General features: G+C 47.7%; 1 protein-coding gene across 1 annotated transcript in view; it reads left to right on the forward strand.

Moving 5' to 3' along the window:
* LOC144723968 (neurobeachin-like) overlaps positions 1-4,180 on the forward strand; it is a 518,054-nt gene extending 513,874 nt beyond the window's left edge. The window contains exons 56-58 of the mRNA XM_078602770.1: positions 869-1,065; positions 2,243-2,394; positions 2,870-4,180. Coding sequence (XP_078458896.1) covers positions 869-1,065; positions 2,243-2,394; positions 2,870-2,960 — 440 coding nt within the window. The 3' untranslated portion in view covers positions 2,961-4,180. The remainder of the gene's footprint in view (positions 1-868; positions 1,066-2,242; positions 2,395-2,869) is intronic.
* The last annotated feature ends 9,429 nt before the right edge of the window (positions 4,181-13,609 follow it).

Below are 13,609 nucleotides of genomic sequence, written 5' to 3' on the forward strand. Positions count from 1 at the left end.
TCTTCCAAAGATTGCTACATTTTGGGAGAGAGACAAAACACAGACATGGAGATATAGACAGACACACAAGCAGAGACAGACACACACAAAGACACAGAGAGACACACATACAGAGACACAGAGACACAACGCCTCTGTGTCGAGGCCTTAAATAGAGAGAGAGGGGGGGGGGCAGAGAGAGAAGGGGGGGGGGGAAATTGGGGTAGAGAACAATAAGAGAGTTGCGTGGAATTCCTGCCCATAGCGGCCGGAGGAGAGACGATGAACTTATAAACAAACAAGCACAGCAAAATTTAGAGAGAGAAATAGGAAGTTTGAGAAAACAAATTTAGTTAAATTAGGAAGTGTAATGCAATGCAACACACCTGATGATGGTTGCTTGTGATTCAATCGAAACGTCGTATTCTATTATTATTTAATTTAATTTCTTTCTACGTGGCTTTACCGAAAGAACCAAAGAGTAATTCCTGCAGTCACGAAAGCTTCGAATATAGTTTTATAGGAATTATATTTTATAGGCTTAATTCGTTCCGATAGCATAGAAAGGTACCTTTTTCACTCCAAAAAAGTACTTTATTATATTTAAACAATGAATATGAATACATAAAGATACTAACAATATTATGAACACGTAATATTACAAGCAAACATGCGAAAAAATGCATTCAGAAATATTTACTGTACCTGCAACAGCCCGTCGTTAACAGGGGAATGGTCGGTAAGCGAACACATTGGGCTCTATGGAGGCCCGTCAAACGATTAGTCGTTAACAGCGTTGGTCGTTAAGAGGGGTAACGTGATACACGCGGCATCGCTCGCGCTCACCACAGCCACGCTCAACCCCGCCTCGTGTTTTCCGCGCACGCAGAGGGCCCCTGCCTGGTACACACCATCACGGGGGACCTGCTGCGGGCCCTGGAGGGCCCGGAGGCTTGCCGCTTCCCACGCCTCATCTCCGTCTCCAGCGAGGGCCACTGCGTCATCTACTACGAGCGAGGACGCTTCTGCAACTTCAGCATCAACGGCAAGGAGCTGGGACACATGGACATCAGTGACGCCACCAAGGTGGGTGGCGGACGCGTGTGGACTTGAGCGACGCGATTCCATTCGCCGAGTCGTTGCCGCCCTTCCAATGCAAGACCATTCGGACCGTTGCGGCGGAAGAGAAGAGCAAAACGAGAACGTGGTTTTATCTCACTGGGCTGTGTGGACAGGGAAGGGACTACAGGAACGGCGATGGGGGGTGATCGGGAATTGAGGAGGAGCCGGACTTGATGAGATTGTGAAAGAGTAGCAGATTTTAGAAGATGCTAGGCCACATCGATTACTCTGGGCGATCGCTGCCTTCAGAGGTAAAAGTTTTATCAATGTGCGGCACTGTGCAATGAGACTCTGTGTCGTAGGCAGTGTCATTTTCAGCACTAGATATCAAACAGCTTTTATCTGCTGCATTATCATTCCAGATCCTATGACGCTACTGTAGAAGCGCAGGGTTTTTAACACTGGTGTTTTATGGATAGTTTGATGTGTATGAATGGTAGGAAATTGACAGTATTTTTCAAAGCAGATGCACTTGTTGATGTGCGGTGTTGGTCGTGGTGATGTCTGCGTGCATTCGGTGAGCGATCGCGTAGTGGATTGTGCACCGAACTACGACCATGGTGACCTGCGTTTGGTTTCCGAAACACGCGCATGAGTGTCAAGTGGGCTCTGCACCTATCTTGAGCGACACCTAGGTCACCTCGGCCTTGGAGCACCTGATGCTGGTGTCATCATTGGGCGAAACACTGCCAGGCGTGTGGTGCTGTCCCCACCGACCCAGTCAACTGTTCCGCCAGCCTTGACCCTTTCCCTGTTCCGAGATGTCTGCAAGTTGCAGGGTGGCGTCCCGTTCACCGCCGAATCTCGGAACGCGCAAGCGGTTAGCATTAATTTTATATAGAGAGACATTGCACTCACCGCAGAGAACTGTAGAGACATAGCCACACTCTATCGCTGGCGCAAAACTGTGCCATGCCCTCCCGCATGTCCTTGTGGGAGCCTCGGGACCGATAAAGATATTTTATTTGACTTTTTATTCCGGTTCCGTTCCCATGACGCAAATATACATCATCGGAATGGAACGGTAAGACAAACTGACGAGGTGTATGTACGTCATCGGAATGGGAAAAGGTTAATAGGTGCTCGCAAACAGCACTTGCCCCAACAGCCTCTGTGGTGGGTCTCTGTCTGCGTGGCGCAGGCAATGCTGATGAGCAGCGATGGGCAGTACCTGGTGACGGGCGGCGAGAGCGGCGTGGTGGAGGTGTGGCGCGCGTGCGACCTCAAGCAGCTCTACATCTACCCCGGCTGCGACGCAGGCATCCGGGCTCTCGACATCTCTCACGACCAAAGGTGCGCGCCACCCACCTTGCCTGCGTGTATGCGAGCGTGCGTGCAAGTCAGCCTGTGGACAAGCCACTGAGCTTTGTGCCTCTTCAGTGGGCCAGTACACGATACTCTTGGGACGTGTTGCTAATATTTTGGGTTAATCCACGAACCTCCTCCACACACACATATCTCTCTCGCTCCGCACCTCCGATTAGCAGGGTTGGCTATGTACGATGCGAGAGAAGTTCCACATAATACATACATGGGGCAGTGTTTAATGATGGTGTTGAAGTCTTTAAGTTTTGACCTTTGTGACGCGTATATTTAGCCCAGGGAAGGCGCAGTGCAGGTTTGGATATCACCGATCGAAGTGTGCTCGTGACGATCACAGTGCAGTGCGCTATCCACCACGGCGCCGCTCCCCATCACGTACGGACGTCTGCTGATGAGAGTGAACCTGATCTCAATGTTTTCTTCTCTTCCTTGCCCGTCTGCGCAGGACTCTGATAACAGGCATGGCTTCTGGCAGCATAGTGGCATTCAACATTGACTTTAACCGGTGGCACCTGGAATACCAAAACCGGTACTGAACGGAGCACATGGCTAATTCCCGCCCACCCACCCACCTGCTCGCGAGCTCCCCGGCCAGCCCTCTTCCATGTGCACAAATAGCGACAATGAGGATGCCTCTGTGAGATTAGCCTGTGAGGCACCGCTGTGCATTGCCCTCCCTCAGAGGAGTATAAATACCTGAGCAATAGCAATGGTTGATGTGAGAACGTTAACTTAAGACTGTTGTTGAGCCAAGTATTCCTGATCACGCTGTACATGAAAAACAAAAACGAGTAAAAAAAAGGTCATAGTTTATCGTGAAGCACTGCAAGATACATGTCAATTAATTAGGGACACTAGCTTATATTTAAAACAGTTGCAACAATTGCATTAATGAAATATAGTATTTAAAGACAAAACTAAAAATTTCACAATTGTATGATCAATGTTTTTGACGTTAAAATTTATAAATAAATTAAATGATCACCGATGGAACACGATTTCTGATTTACTCAGTTGTTTAAAAATCACGAATTAAGATTGTAAACTTATGAACTATAAAAAGCGATGAATTTTTTGTCTGTTCTCTCGATGATTTGCCACTCCAGAATTCAATGTTATCACAAGACCATGATGCTGCATGCCGCAGCCAAACACTAATGCCCTTCCCTTGACTTCTGCGAGTTCAAGGGCCCATTTAATTTAGAATGGGCATTGAGACCCATCCTTGTGTACTGCCACTACTCTTATGAAACATGTACCCTGGCATACTACGGTAAAGCATAATATATTTTACAGAGATACTTTAATGTTAGTGGTTCTATGGTTTAAACCGTGGTGTTCTATGGTTTAAAAATACATGGTAAACCATAGTATTAGCATAGTTAATTTTAGCAATTGCACAATAGTACCATGGTGTACAATGACCAAAACGCCACTGTAAAATGTTTATGGTTACTGTAGTAAACCTGCTTTTATTTTTATAAGGGCAGGAAAATTATGGGTTAACTTATTTTTGTCCTGCAGCATTTCATATGGTTAGCCCCTTGTGTTGTTTCATTCATCTTGTAGACGTCTGTATTTTAAGGAGCATGGATCATTTAATATAATATCCTGTTTGTTGTGATCATTGAGAAGGTGGCTCTTAAGTGTTGGCTGTATATTTCAGTATGATGCAGGAGGGTCTTCTGAAACATATCATGTGTATTTCTTTTTTGTTTGTAGATTGTCAAAATCGAATAAAGTCATATAAAGAAAATGGCCCGATGTTGCCTCTTTGTACCCGCGTGTCGCTGTAAACTTCAAAGGGTGACAGACTGTGTAATAGCTGCCTTGTGGAAGGCTGAGAGCCGAAGCCCGATTTATAGAACGCTTGTTGCGTTCCCCCAAGTCAATGACACCGGGGGGGACGATCTGCAGTGCCTGGTATGCAGGAGATCGTGGATTCTCTCCCCGTGGTCGCGCGGATTTTTAAATCCTTTATATTAAGTTAACTTGCTTGCTTGCGCGCTTACGACCGTGCAAATCTTTCGGTCGTTTTTTAACCCACTTCCCGTGATCCAATCGAGCTGACATTTTGCACTCAGACTCATTGTGCGTGACAATTTATTTTCGTGAAAATATTTTTCAAAAATGTTACACTTTTTAGGAAAAAAACAATTATATTTAATTACCAATTGCTTAATGGTGGCAGGCAATCATCTGACCCATAGGTGGCAGCCATCTCAAGCCAGAGGACGAGAGGACTCTAGCCGCCACGCATATAAAGGATTTATAGTGAAAAACTTTGTTTTTACGGGTTAAATTTTTCTCGAGTATACTCCGGTTTTTACCCTCCACATTTAGAAACGTGTTCAGGTGATTTTGCTGCTACTTTTAAATCCCACATGTATAAGGTGATAAGCCACTTAGATGGGCAATTATGTGGCCAGGTGGTCACCTTCTGAAAAAGAGCTAATAGCCTCAGCGGGATTTTCCTGCTAATAAAGTTCCGGTTTACATTTTTAATAGACAGGGAGATGCCAAGGAGAATTGTGGCACATGAAGGTTGATGTCAGTGTGCTCGTCCAACCAGGAGACAGAGCCAACCAAACAGACTGTTGGGGAAAGTGCCCTTCGCGAGCACCTCTTAGGGCCAGCATTGATGCATCCATTAGCGCGCAGTGCTCAGACCCAAGTTCGAATCCTACTCACGGCCACCAACACCAGTGACGATTGTCAGAACTGGTCCTGGGCCTCCCCTAGGTGTGTGTACACCAGGCCTCCTAAAACTGTGCATATCTACAAACTATACAGACTAGCTTAGTTTGTAGACACCGCCAGGATTAGTTTGTAGAATAAATGTAGATCATCTATAGAGCCCCATTGTTTCATTGATTTATGCTCGCTAACGAAGCAACGACACCAGGAGGCGACGCTGCTTTGTCTGGAAGATGCCCTCAAGGGACAGATGCATCATAGAACTGCGGAACTCGTCGAGTTCCCACTTGAGTATCGAGAAGTCCGACTCGACCGCCGTCGTGTTGGCGAGCACCGATGCCAACCCGCCGCTGAAAGCGCGGAGGTTGTCGAAACCACTCGGCAGCACATCCCACGCGTCGTTGAATGTCGTCGTGTTGGTGTGCTTGTTGATGGCGTCGTGAATGATCGTGTCCTCCTTGTAGAGCTTGACCAGTTGGCGATGCTCCTCCTCGACCATGTCGACCTTCACAGCTGACCAGAATTTCGTAACATGCACGCGACGCACTGCCAGCACGTCCTTCACGAACACACCAGGACGCATCTTCATGAGCTGAGCGGGCATCACGGGCGCCGCATCCTGGTCGAGAGCTCGATTGGCGTCGTTACGCTCTGCTTTGACGTCGTTGAGACCCGCGATCAGCGTCATCGCATATATCGAGATCTCCTTGACGATCCTTGTCTTGTCGACCTCATTGAGACCCTCGTAGCTCTCCTGCGCAAACGATCCCTGGTCCTCAATGTGGGCAATGATCGCGGCAGACGCGATGCGCATCGACTGATCATGATACGACATGTACGCCTCATCATGATTGTTGACGCCATCAACAATCTCAACACTGAACAAAACGGTGAGTGACCCGATAAGCGACTGAATATGCTCCTCCTGCTGCGCGATGAGCAGCGACTGGCTCTGGAGCTGGACGATAGTGACGTTGATGGCGTCGATGGCGGGCGCGAGCGCGTAGGTAAGAACCCACCAATCGGCGGTGGGCAGCTTCGCGGGGTTGTTCTCAGTAGTGTACTCGATCAATGCTCGGCGGTACTGCTTGTAGAACTTGAGCACGTTCCCGAGATTGGCCCATCGGTTAGCCTTCCTGGGGCACTTGACCTTCATCTTGATGATCAGGTTGTTTTGTGCGCGGAGGTACACCGAAAAGTCGTACACGATCTTTACCCAGCTGCCATCGAAGACGCACTCGGCGGATTTCTTGACCACAATATCGATCTGATGAGGCGGACACCAGATTCGAATGACGTCGTTCTCGGCCTCCTTCACAATGAGCGTCACCAGCCCCCCATGACGCCCAGTCATCGTATTCTCGCCGTCCGATGAAAAGCCGATCAGCTTGGCGCGCCAGTTGGGGTACAGCGCGTCGAGGAACTTGACGAGCATGCGGAAGATGTTCTGAGCAGTGTGACGCTCGAACATAGGGATCGCGACCAGGTGCAGATTGACGAGGAAGCCGCGGTAACAAACGCGGGTGCGCAGGTCGAAGAACGACTGGCCGCGGTGAGTACTGCCGTCGCCAGCCAGAGAGAAGGCCCACACCGATGGATCGTCGATTATCCTGGCGATCATCTGCAGCCCGACGGCCACCAGAACACGGACTGACTGTGCGACGATGAGGTCGTTCATGCCCTGCAGCTTCGGCGTGTTGGTGCGGATCCTGGCATGATCGATGGCAGCAGCCGTTTGACGGAACGACATGCCGACACCCACGTGGTCCATGGCGAGCTCGAAGCGCATCTCGTTCTTGATTGTTGCCGTGTACGTATACGTCCCCGTCTCGATGTTCACTTTCTTGACGAACAGCTTCATCGCGTTGACCTTCTCCTTGGCCTTCTTGGCGGCCTTCTTGGCGATGGCTGCGGCCGCGTCCTCGTCGTCGTTGTCGTCGCCGCTGTCCTCGTCGTCATCGCGAAAGAACAAGTCCCCGATAATTGTCTCAATGATGCTGTTCTGGATCACGTAGTCGATCGATGCGGTCGACAGGTCCATGTAGTTGTGGAGCGTGTTGGTGCGCTTGGCCATGCCGTTGAAGTAGCTCTTCTTCTCATCGGGCGACAGCGTCTGGTAGAGCATCCACGATTCCTTGTGCTGCCCTTCAAGATGGTGGCGGTACTGATGCGGCAGGAACGGCTTTGTGAAGTACTTGATGTCGGTGCGGTTCTTGCGCTTGCGGCCCGAGTCGCCCGTCACCTCGACCACATCACGGCCTTGGTGAACACAGAACAAGCAACGACAGGACTGCGCGCCATTGGCCTTCATAGTGATGAGCTCCATCCCATACTGAAGGGTGTGTGAGGATTGGAATGGCGTCGCCACTTTCTTCCCTCCCATGTTGCTGCAGCTGCAATGCTCGGTATAACGATGCGGTACGTCTTGCCGCGGATTACGCAACTGCGCACTCCGCGCACTCACTAGTTTGTAGACGCAGCCAGGCTTAGTTTGTAGATATGTGGCGCTATTTATAGCAAATCTACAGTTTTAGGAGGCCTGGTGTACACAACGCCACGAGGAAAACAAAGTCGGCCCGGGTGCGGTGCTTGCTAACATCACTTAAGGGCCATCAATTTAGTACGTACGCATGGAGGGGGGAATTAACCCAAACGCGTTCGCTTGCATATGGGGGGGGGGGGGGGGGTCGACTGACATTGTACGTACGCGTAGGAAATAATTTGTTGACATTCGCCTTCAAATGAGCCACAGTTCAGTTTATTCAGCTGTCAGACAACAAATACTGCTGGGAGAGGTATGACTGCAGCTATCACGCAGCTCGGCAAAATAAGTGGCCAAGATACGCAACTTCATTCTTCAATGCAGCCGGCTGTAGACTATTTTTTTGCTTAAACACGTTAATATTATTAATCCTTTATCGTTTCTGCATGGATTAAATATCGGTCGTTCTATAGGATTTGGGGGGGGGGTGTAAAAAGTACACGTGCGTACAGGGAGGGGACGGAGGGGTCAAGTTCTGACAGATGTTTGCGTACCTACTAAATCAGGGGTGGGGAACGTCCGGCCCGCGAAATCATTTGGTGTGGCCCTACCAAGGAAACCGCAGGCGGGACTCGAAATTCAATAAATCTAGGAGCAAACCTGGAAAAGCAGTTGCGAGTAGCAACATCATCAATACAACCTAACATCACACGCCTCACCAAAGAGAAGCAGTTCCAGCCATCACATTAGGAGTGAGTTAAACACATTCCTGCGGAGGGAGCTGGTAGGAACGTTGGGTTGCTCGGTCAATGGCCAGGGTCAACGGCTGCGTGGTGTATTTCCGCAAATATGCCCGACTGTTAGGGCGGGCACAAGCCGGCGTGAGTAGGTTAAAAGTTGAGTTTTAAGAGGGCACCACGGGTTGACCAGCCCCTCCCCACGAGCCCATCCCCACCCAGCCTCACCCTCCACACCCAGCCCCTCCTCACCCTCCCCACCCAGCCCCTCCCTACACGACGGACGGACACAATAATCCCATGTGGGCTGGTGTAACCAGGAGGTTCCTATCAGTATTACATGTTTGACCAAATACAACAGGCTAATTGTTAAGTTGATCATTTTGCATGGCCCGCGAATCATGTTATAAATATCCAAATGGCCCTTGGCAGAAAAAGGTTCCCCACCCCTGTACTAAATGGATGGTCCCTTATTCCAAAAGTCTGTAAAGGCTGTACAGGGGATCTTACAGGTAAGAACAACAGTTCCACACGGCCCACCAGGGATTATTAAGACATGTACATCGGGCCCTCAAGATGAACGGATACTCTGACCGCACCATCCGCCAAGCTGTTTCTCCCACCATACAGAAACAGCCACATGAAATTCTAGATTTGAAGCTTTCGTGACTGCAAGGATCCATATTCTTAGGTTTTTTCGGTAAAGTCACGTAGGTAAAACATTAAAATTAATAAAAGTAAAATAAAAATCACGACGTTTCGAAGGCAACACAAGCTTCCGTCTTCAGGTGGAACCGTCACAGCCACGACAGCTGTATCAAGTAAATGAGAGATTGCAGGAGCTACCACTCCGCTTATATAATGGTTGGAGAGGGGGGGGCAAGTACAGCACACTTTTTATTCATATGGTAAGGTGAGGCTTAAGACTAAGAATAGACTGCATAACAAAGGCTGAGCCTTTGTTATGGAGAGGTACGGTTTGTGACTCAACCTGTGACAAGGAGAAAACAACTAAACATGGTAAACCTGTAATATTTGTCTGTCAAATAAGATTGGCCAAATAAGTGTAGTTAAATCTTTTTTGCATGGTTGATCACATCTTTCCAATGATTACTCAGTTTGTAACCATCATCACGGTTGAAATTATGTCTGTGTTTATATATTTGTATGGCTTCGTGTACAAACCTTTGATGGTAGCCAGGAGGTTTGCAGAGAACCTTGGTCTCGGAAAAGACAATTTCATGAGAGCCCACCGAGTTGTAGCAATGATCGGCAACGGCCGAAGAATCAGTTCTGCCGTGTTTCAGATCTGACTTGTGCTCGCGGACACAATCAGAAACATGACGTTTCGTTTCTCCAATATAGCAATCACCACAAATGCAACTCAATTTGTAGACTCCATGATACTGTAAGTCAGGAACGACATCCTTCACAGATGGAATCAGATCACGGATTTTATGCACTGTACTGAATCGGACTTGGATCTTATGTTTGTTTAGAATTTTGGAGATCTGTTTGGTCACGCCTGCTATGTATGGTAACGTGATAGTTTTGGTCGGAGTTTCATGTGGCTGTTTCTGTGTGGTGGGAGAAACAGCTTGGCGGATAGTGCGGTCAGAGTATCCGTTCATCCTGAGGGCCCGATGTACATTTCTTAATTCACCGGCCAGGTGGTGTTGGTCAGAAATGTCATGGGCTCTGTGGTATAGCGTTTTGATGAGAGATGGGTGGTGGTGGGAATCCGGTTTCAAGTAGGAATCTGTGTGGGTGGCTTTCCTGTAGACAGAATGTCCCAAGGATCCGTCAGGCCTCCTCTCAAACAGAATATCCAAGAATGGTAGTTTACCGTCTTTCTCCACTTCCATGGTGAATCTGATGGATGGGTGTCTAGAATTGATGTGGTCCAAGAAGTGGTTCAATGCTGGGAGGCCATGTGGCCAGATGACGAAAGAGTCATCCACATACCTCTTCCACAGGGAAGGACGCAGGGTGGATGTCTGGATGGCGTCTGATTCAAACTTTTCCATGAACATGTTGGCTATAACTGGTGACAAGGGGGAGCCCATAGGGGTACCCTCATTCTGTTTGTAGAACGTACCATTCCAGGTAAAATAGGTGTTGGTGAGGCAATGCCTAACCAGCGCAGGTACATCAGAATTCAATCCATGTTGGACTAAGTCCTCAATTATTGTTAGGGTGTCCGGTACTGGGACTTTGGTGAACAAAGATACTACATCAAAGCTGACGAGGATGTCATCAGGAGATAGTACCATGTCCTTAACCATAGAGACTAATTGGGTTGAGTTGAGTACTGCCGAAGAGGTCTTGCCTGTGAAGGGGAGCAGAGTATCTGATAGAAAACGGGCTAGTTTGTACGTACGAGAGTTTATCGTCGACACGATGGGTCGTAGCGGGGTGCCTTCTTTATGGATTTTGGGAAGACCATAGAGTCTGGGAGGTCTAGCCGCCGATGGTTTTAGAGAGGGACGTTTGCTTGGTTCGATTAGGGAAGTCGAACTGCAATTTCTCATTTACTTGATACAGCTGTCGTGGCTGTGACGGTTCCACCTGAAGACGGAAGCTTGTGTTGCCTCCGAAACGTCGTGATTTTTATTTTATTTTACTTTTATTAATTTTAATGTTTTACCTACGTGACTTTACCGAAAAAACCTGAGAATTTGGATCCTTGCAGTCACGAAAGCTTCAAATCTAGAATTAATGCCCTCTACGGGGAGGAATTCCACCTATCTGTTAAGAGTTTTTAACAGACAACGAGACAAGAAGTCACAGCTCCTCGAGACGCTGGCCTTCCTCAAGAGATGCTGAGATAACAAGGTAATACCCATCGCTTTCACACTCACATCCGCTGCTGTGTCCTCACCGAACTCTAAACATATCTTATTTAAAGCTAGCCTATCACTAATCTCGGAGAGAATAAGGTTACTCCGATCTGAACTCGATAATTTAGACAAGACTCTCTTACAAACACATTTAATGTTAACACAAAAAATGTCACCTTCCAATTGGAACCACGTTGATAACATGACTTCTGCTTCTGCTGACTCAATGTCAGCCAAATGCAAAGCTAACCTGATTTCTAAATTCAACCTATTTAAGAAGAAACCAGAGCCACACATCGCAAAGCTGGATGTTAACAAGACCGTGATTAATCAGAGTAACATCCCAATTTCTGACAATCTAAAAACGGTACTGGCCAAAGGACTAAATTTCGCCGTCACCTCTAAATATATACCAGTAGAGGATATGATTTCTCAGATTGACGTAGCCAGGGGCGGTTTCTTCATTAGGGCGATTGGGCGCCGCACCACCAATGTGTGAAAGGGACTTTTTCAATCACATTAACAATCTCATTCAACCACAGAGCTATGCTAGCCGTTACTGTGCCTCTGGATATAGTCCAATCAGCGTCATGTCACGTTCTGTGGAGTACCGCCTCTTTTTGGGCGATTTCACTCCGGCTGAGAATCGCCCCGTGTGGTCCCATAAACTTACATTCAAAGATGTTTTTTTCGAAGGGCGGGCGCTGCAATGCATTCTCTATGGCTTCCGGGAGGGCTCGCATTAACGTGCTTACGTCATCATACGTAAGCACGTTTCAGTCAACAAAATTATTTGTCGCCACCTAGTGGAATCTTTAATAAAAGAAACTGAGTGGATTGTAATAATAGTGAGTATAGAAAGAAACAAGATGTATTGTAAGAGTCACTTTATTTTTCATTAATATTAAAGAAGTGAAGTTGCCTTTACATGCTTAAGCTGTTAATTTATCCATTGCATGGGTGGACCTTATCCTTATCAATCATCCAGACATTTGCCCCCCCTGAGAGATTTTGCAGGAGCCGCCACTGGATGTAGCCCTCAGAGGCATAGGACACATCCATGCGGATGTAGCAAGAGCTGAAATAGCTACTATTCTTAAGAATGCTAAGAAACCCACTAGTAACATCAGCAAAAACGAACGCTCTGAACTCGCGGACCTAAAAAAGAGAGATGATATAGTCATCCTCTCGGCAGACAAGGGCAATGCCACGGTCATCATGGATAAAGATTCATACAACAACAAAATCCTGGACCTTCTTAATGATGGGAGTTACTCCAAAATTAAAAACGATCCCACTAAAAGCCTAACGACAAAAACCAACAGTATCATCACGAGCTCGACTTCCCTAATCGAACCAAGCAAACGTCCCTCTCTAAAACCATCGGCGGCTAGACCTCCCAGACTCTATGGTCTTCCCAAAATCCATAAAGAAGGCACCCCGCTACGATCCATCGTGTCGACGATAAACTCTCGTAAGTACAAACTAGCCCGTTTTCTATCAGATACTCTGCTCCCCTTCACAGGCAAGACCTCTTCGGCAGTACTCAACTCAACCCAATTAGTCTCTATGGTTAAGGACATGGTACTATCTCCTGATGACATCCTCGTCAGCTTTGATGTAGTATCTTTGTTCACCAAAGTCCCAGTACCGGACACCCTAACAATAATTGAGGACTTAGTCCAACATGGATTGAATTCTGATGTACCTGCGCTGGTTAGGCATTGCCTCACCAACACCTATTTTACCTGGAATGGCACCTTCTACAAACAGAATGAGGGTACCCATATGGGCTCCCCCTTGTCACCAGTTATAGCCAATATGTTCATGGAAAAGTTTGAATCAGACGCCATCCAGACATCCACCCTGCGTCCTTCCCTGTGGAAGAGGTATGTGGATGACACTTTCGTCATCTGGCCACATGGCCTCCCAGCATTGAACCACTTCTTGGACCACATCAATTCTAGACACCCATCCATCAGATTCACCATGGAAGTGGAGAAAGACGGTAAACTACCATTCTTGGATATTCTGTTTGAGAGGAGGCCTGACGGATCCTTGGGACATTCTGTCTACAGGAAAGCCACCCACACAGATTCCTACTTGAAACCGGATTCCCACCACCACCCATCTCTCATCAAAACGCTATACCACAGAGCCCATGACATTTCTGACCAACACCACCTGGCCGGTGAATTAAGACATGTACATCGGGCCCTCAGGATGAACGGATACTCTGACCGCACTATCCGCCAAGCTGTTTCTCCCACCACACAGAAACAGCCACATGAAACTCCGACCAAAACTATCACGTTACCATACATAGCAGGCGTGACCAAAAAGATCTCTAACCGAAAAGAACCAAAGAATAATTCCTGCAGTCACGAAAGCTCCCAAATTAAGATTGAACCACTTCTACGGGGAAGTTT

This window comes from Lampetra planeri, chromosome 19 (assembly GCF_965212315.1).
Source record: "Lampetra planeri chromosome 19, kcLamPlan1.2.h2, whole genome shotgun sequence".
Lineage (NCBI taxonomy): Eukaryota > Metazoa > Chordata > Hyperoartia > Petromyzontiformes > Petromyzontidae > Lampetra > Lampetra planeri.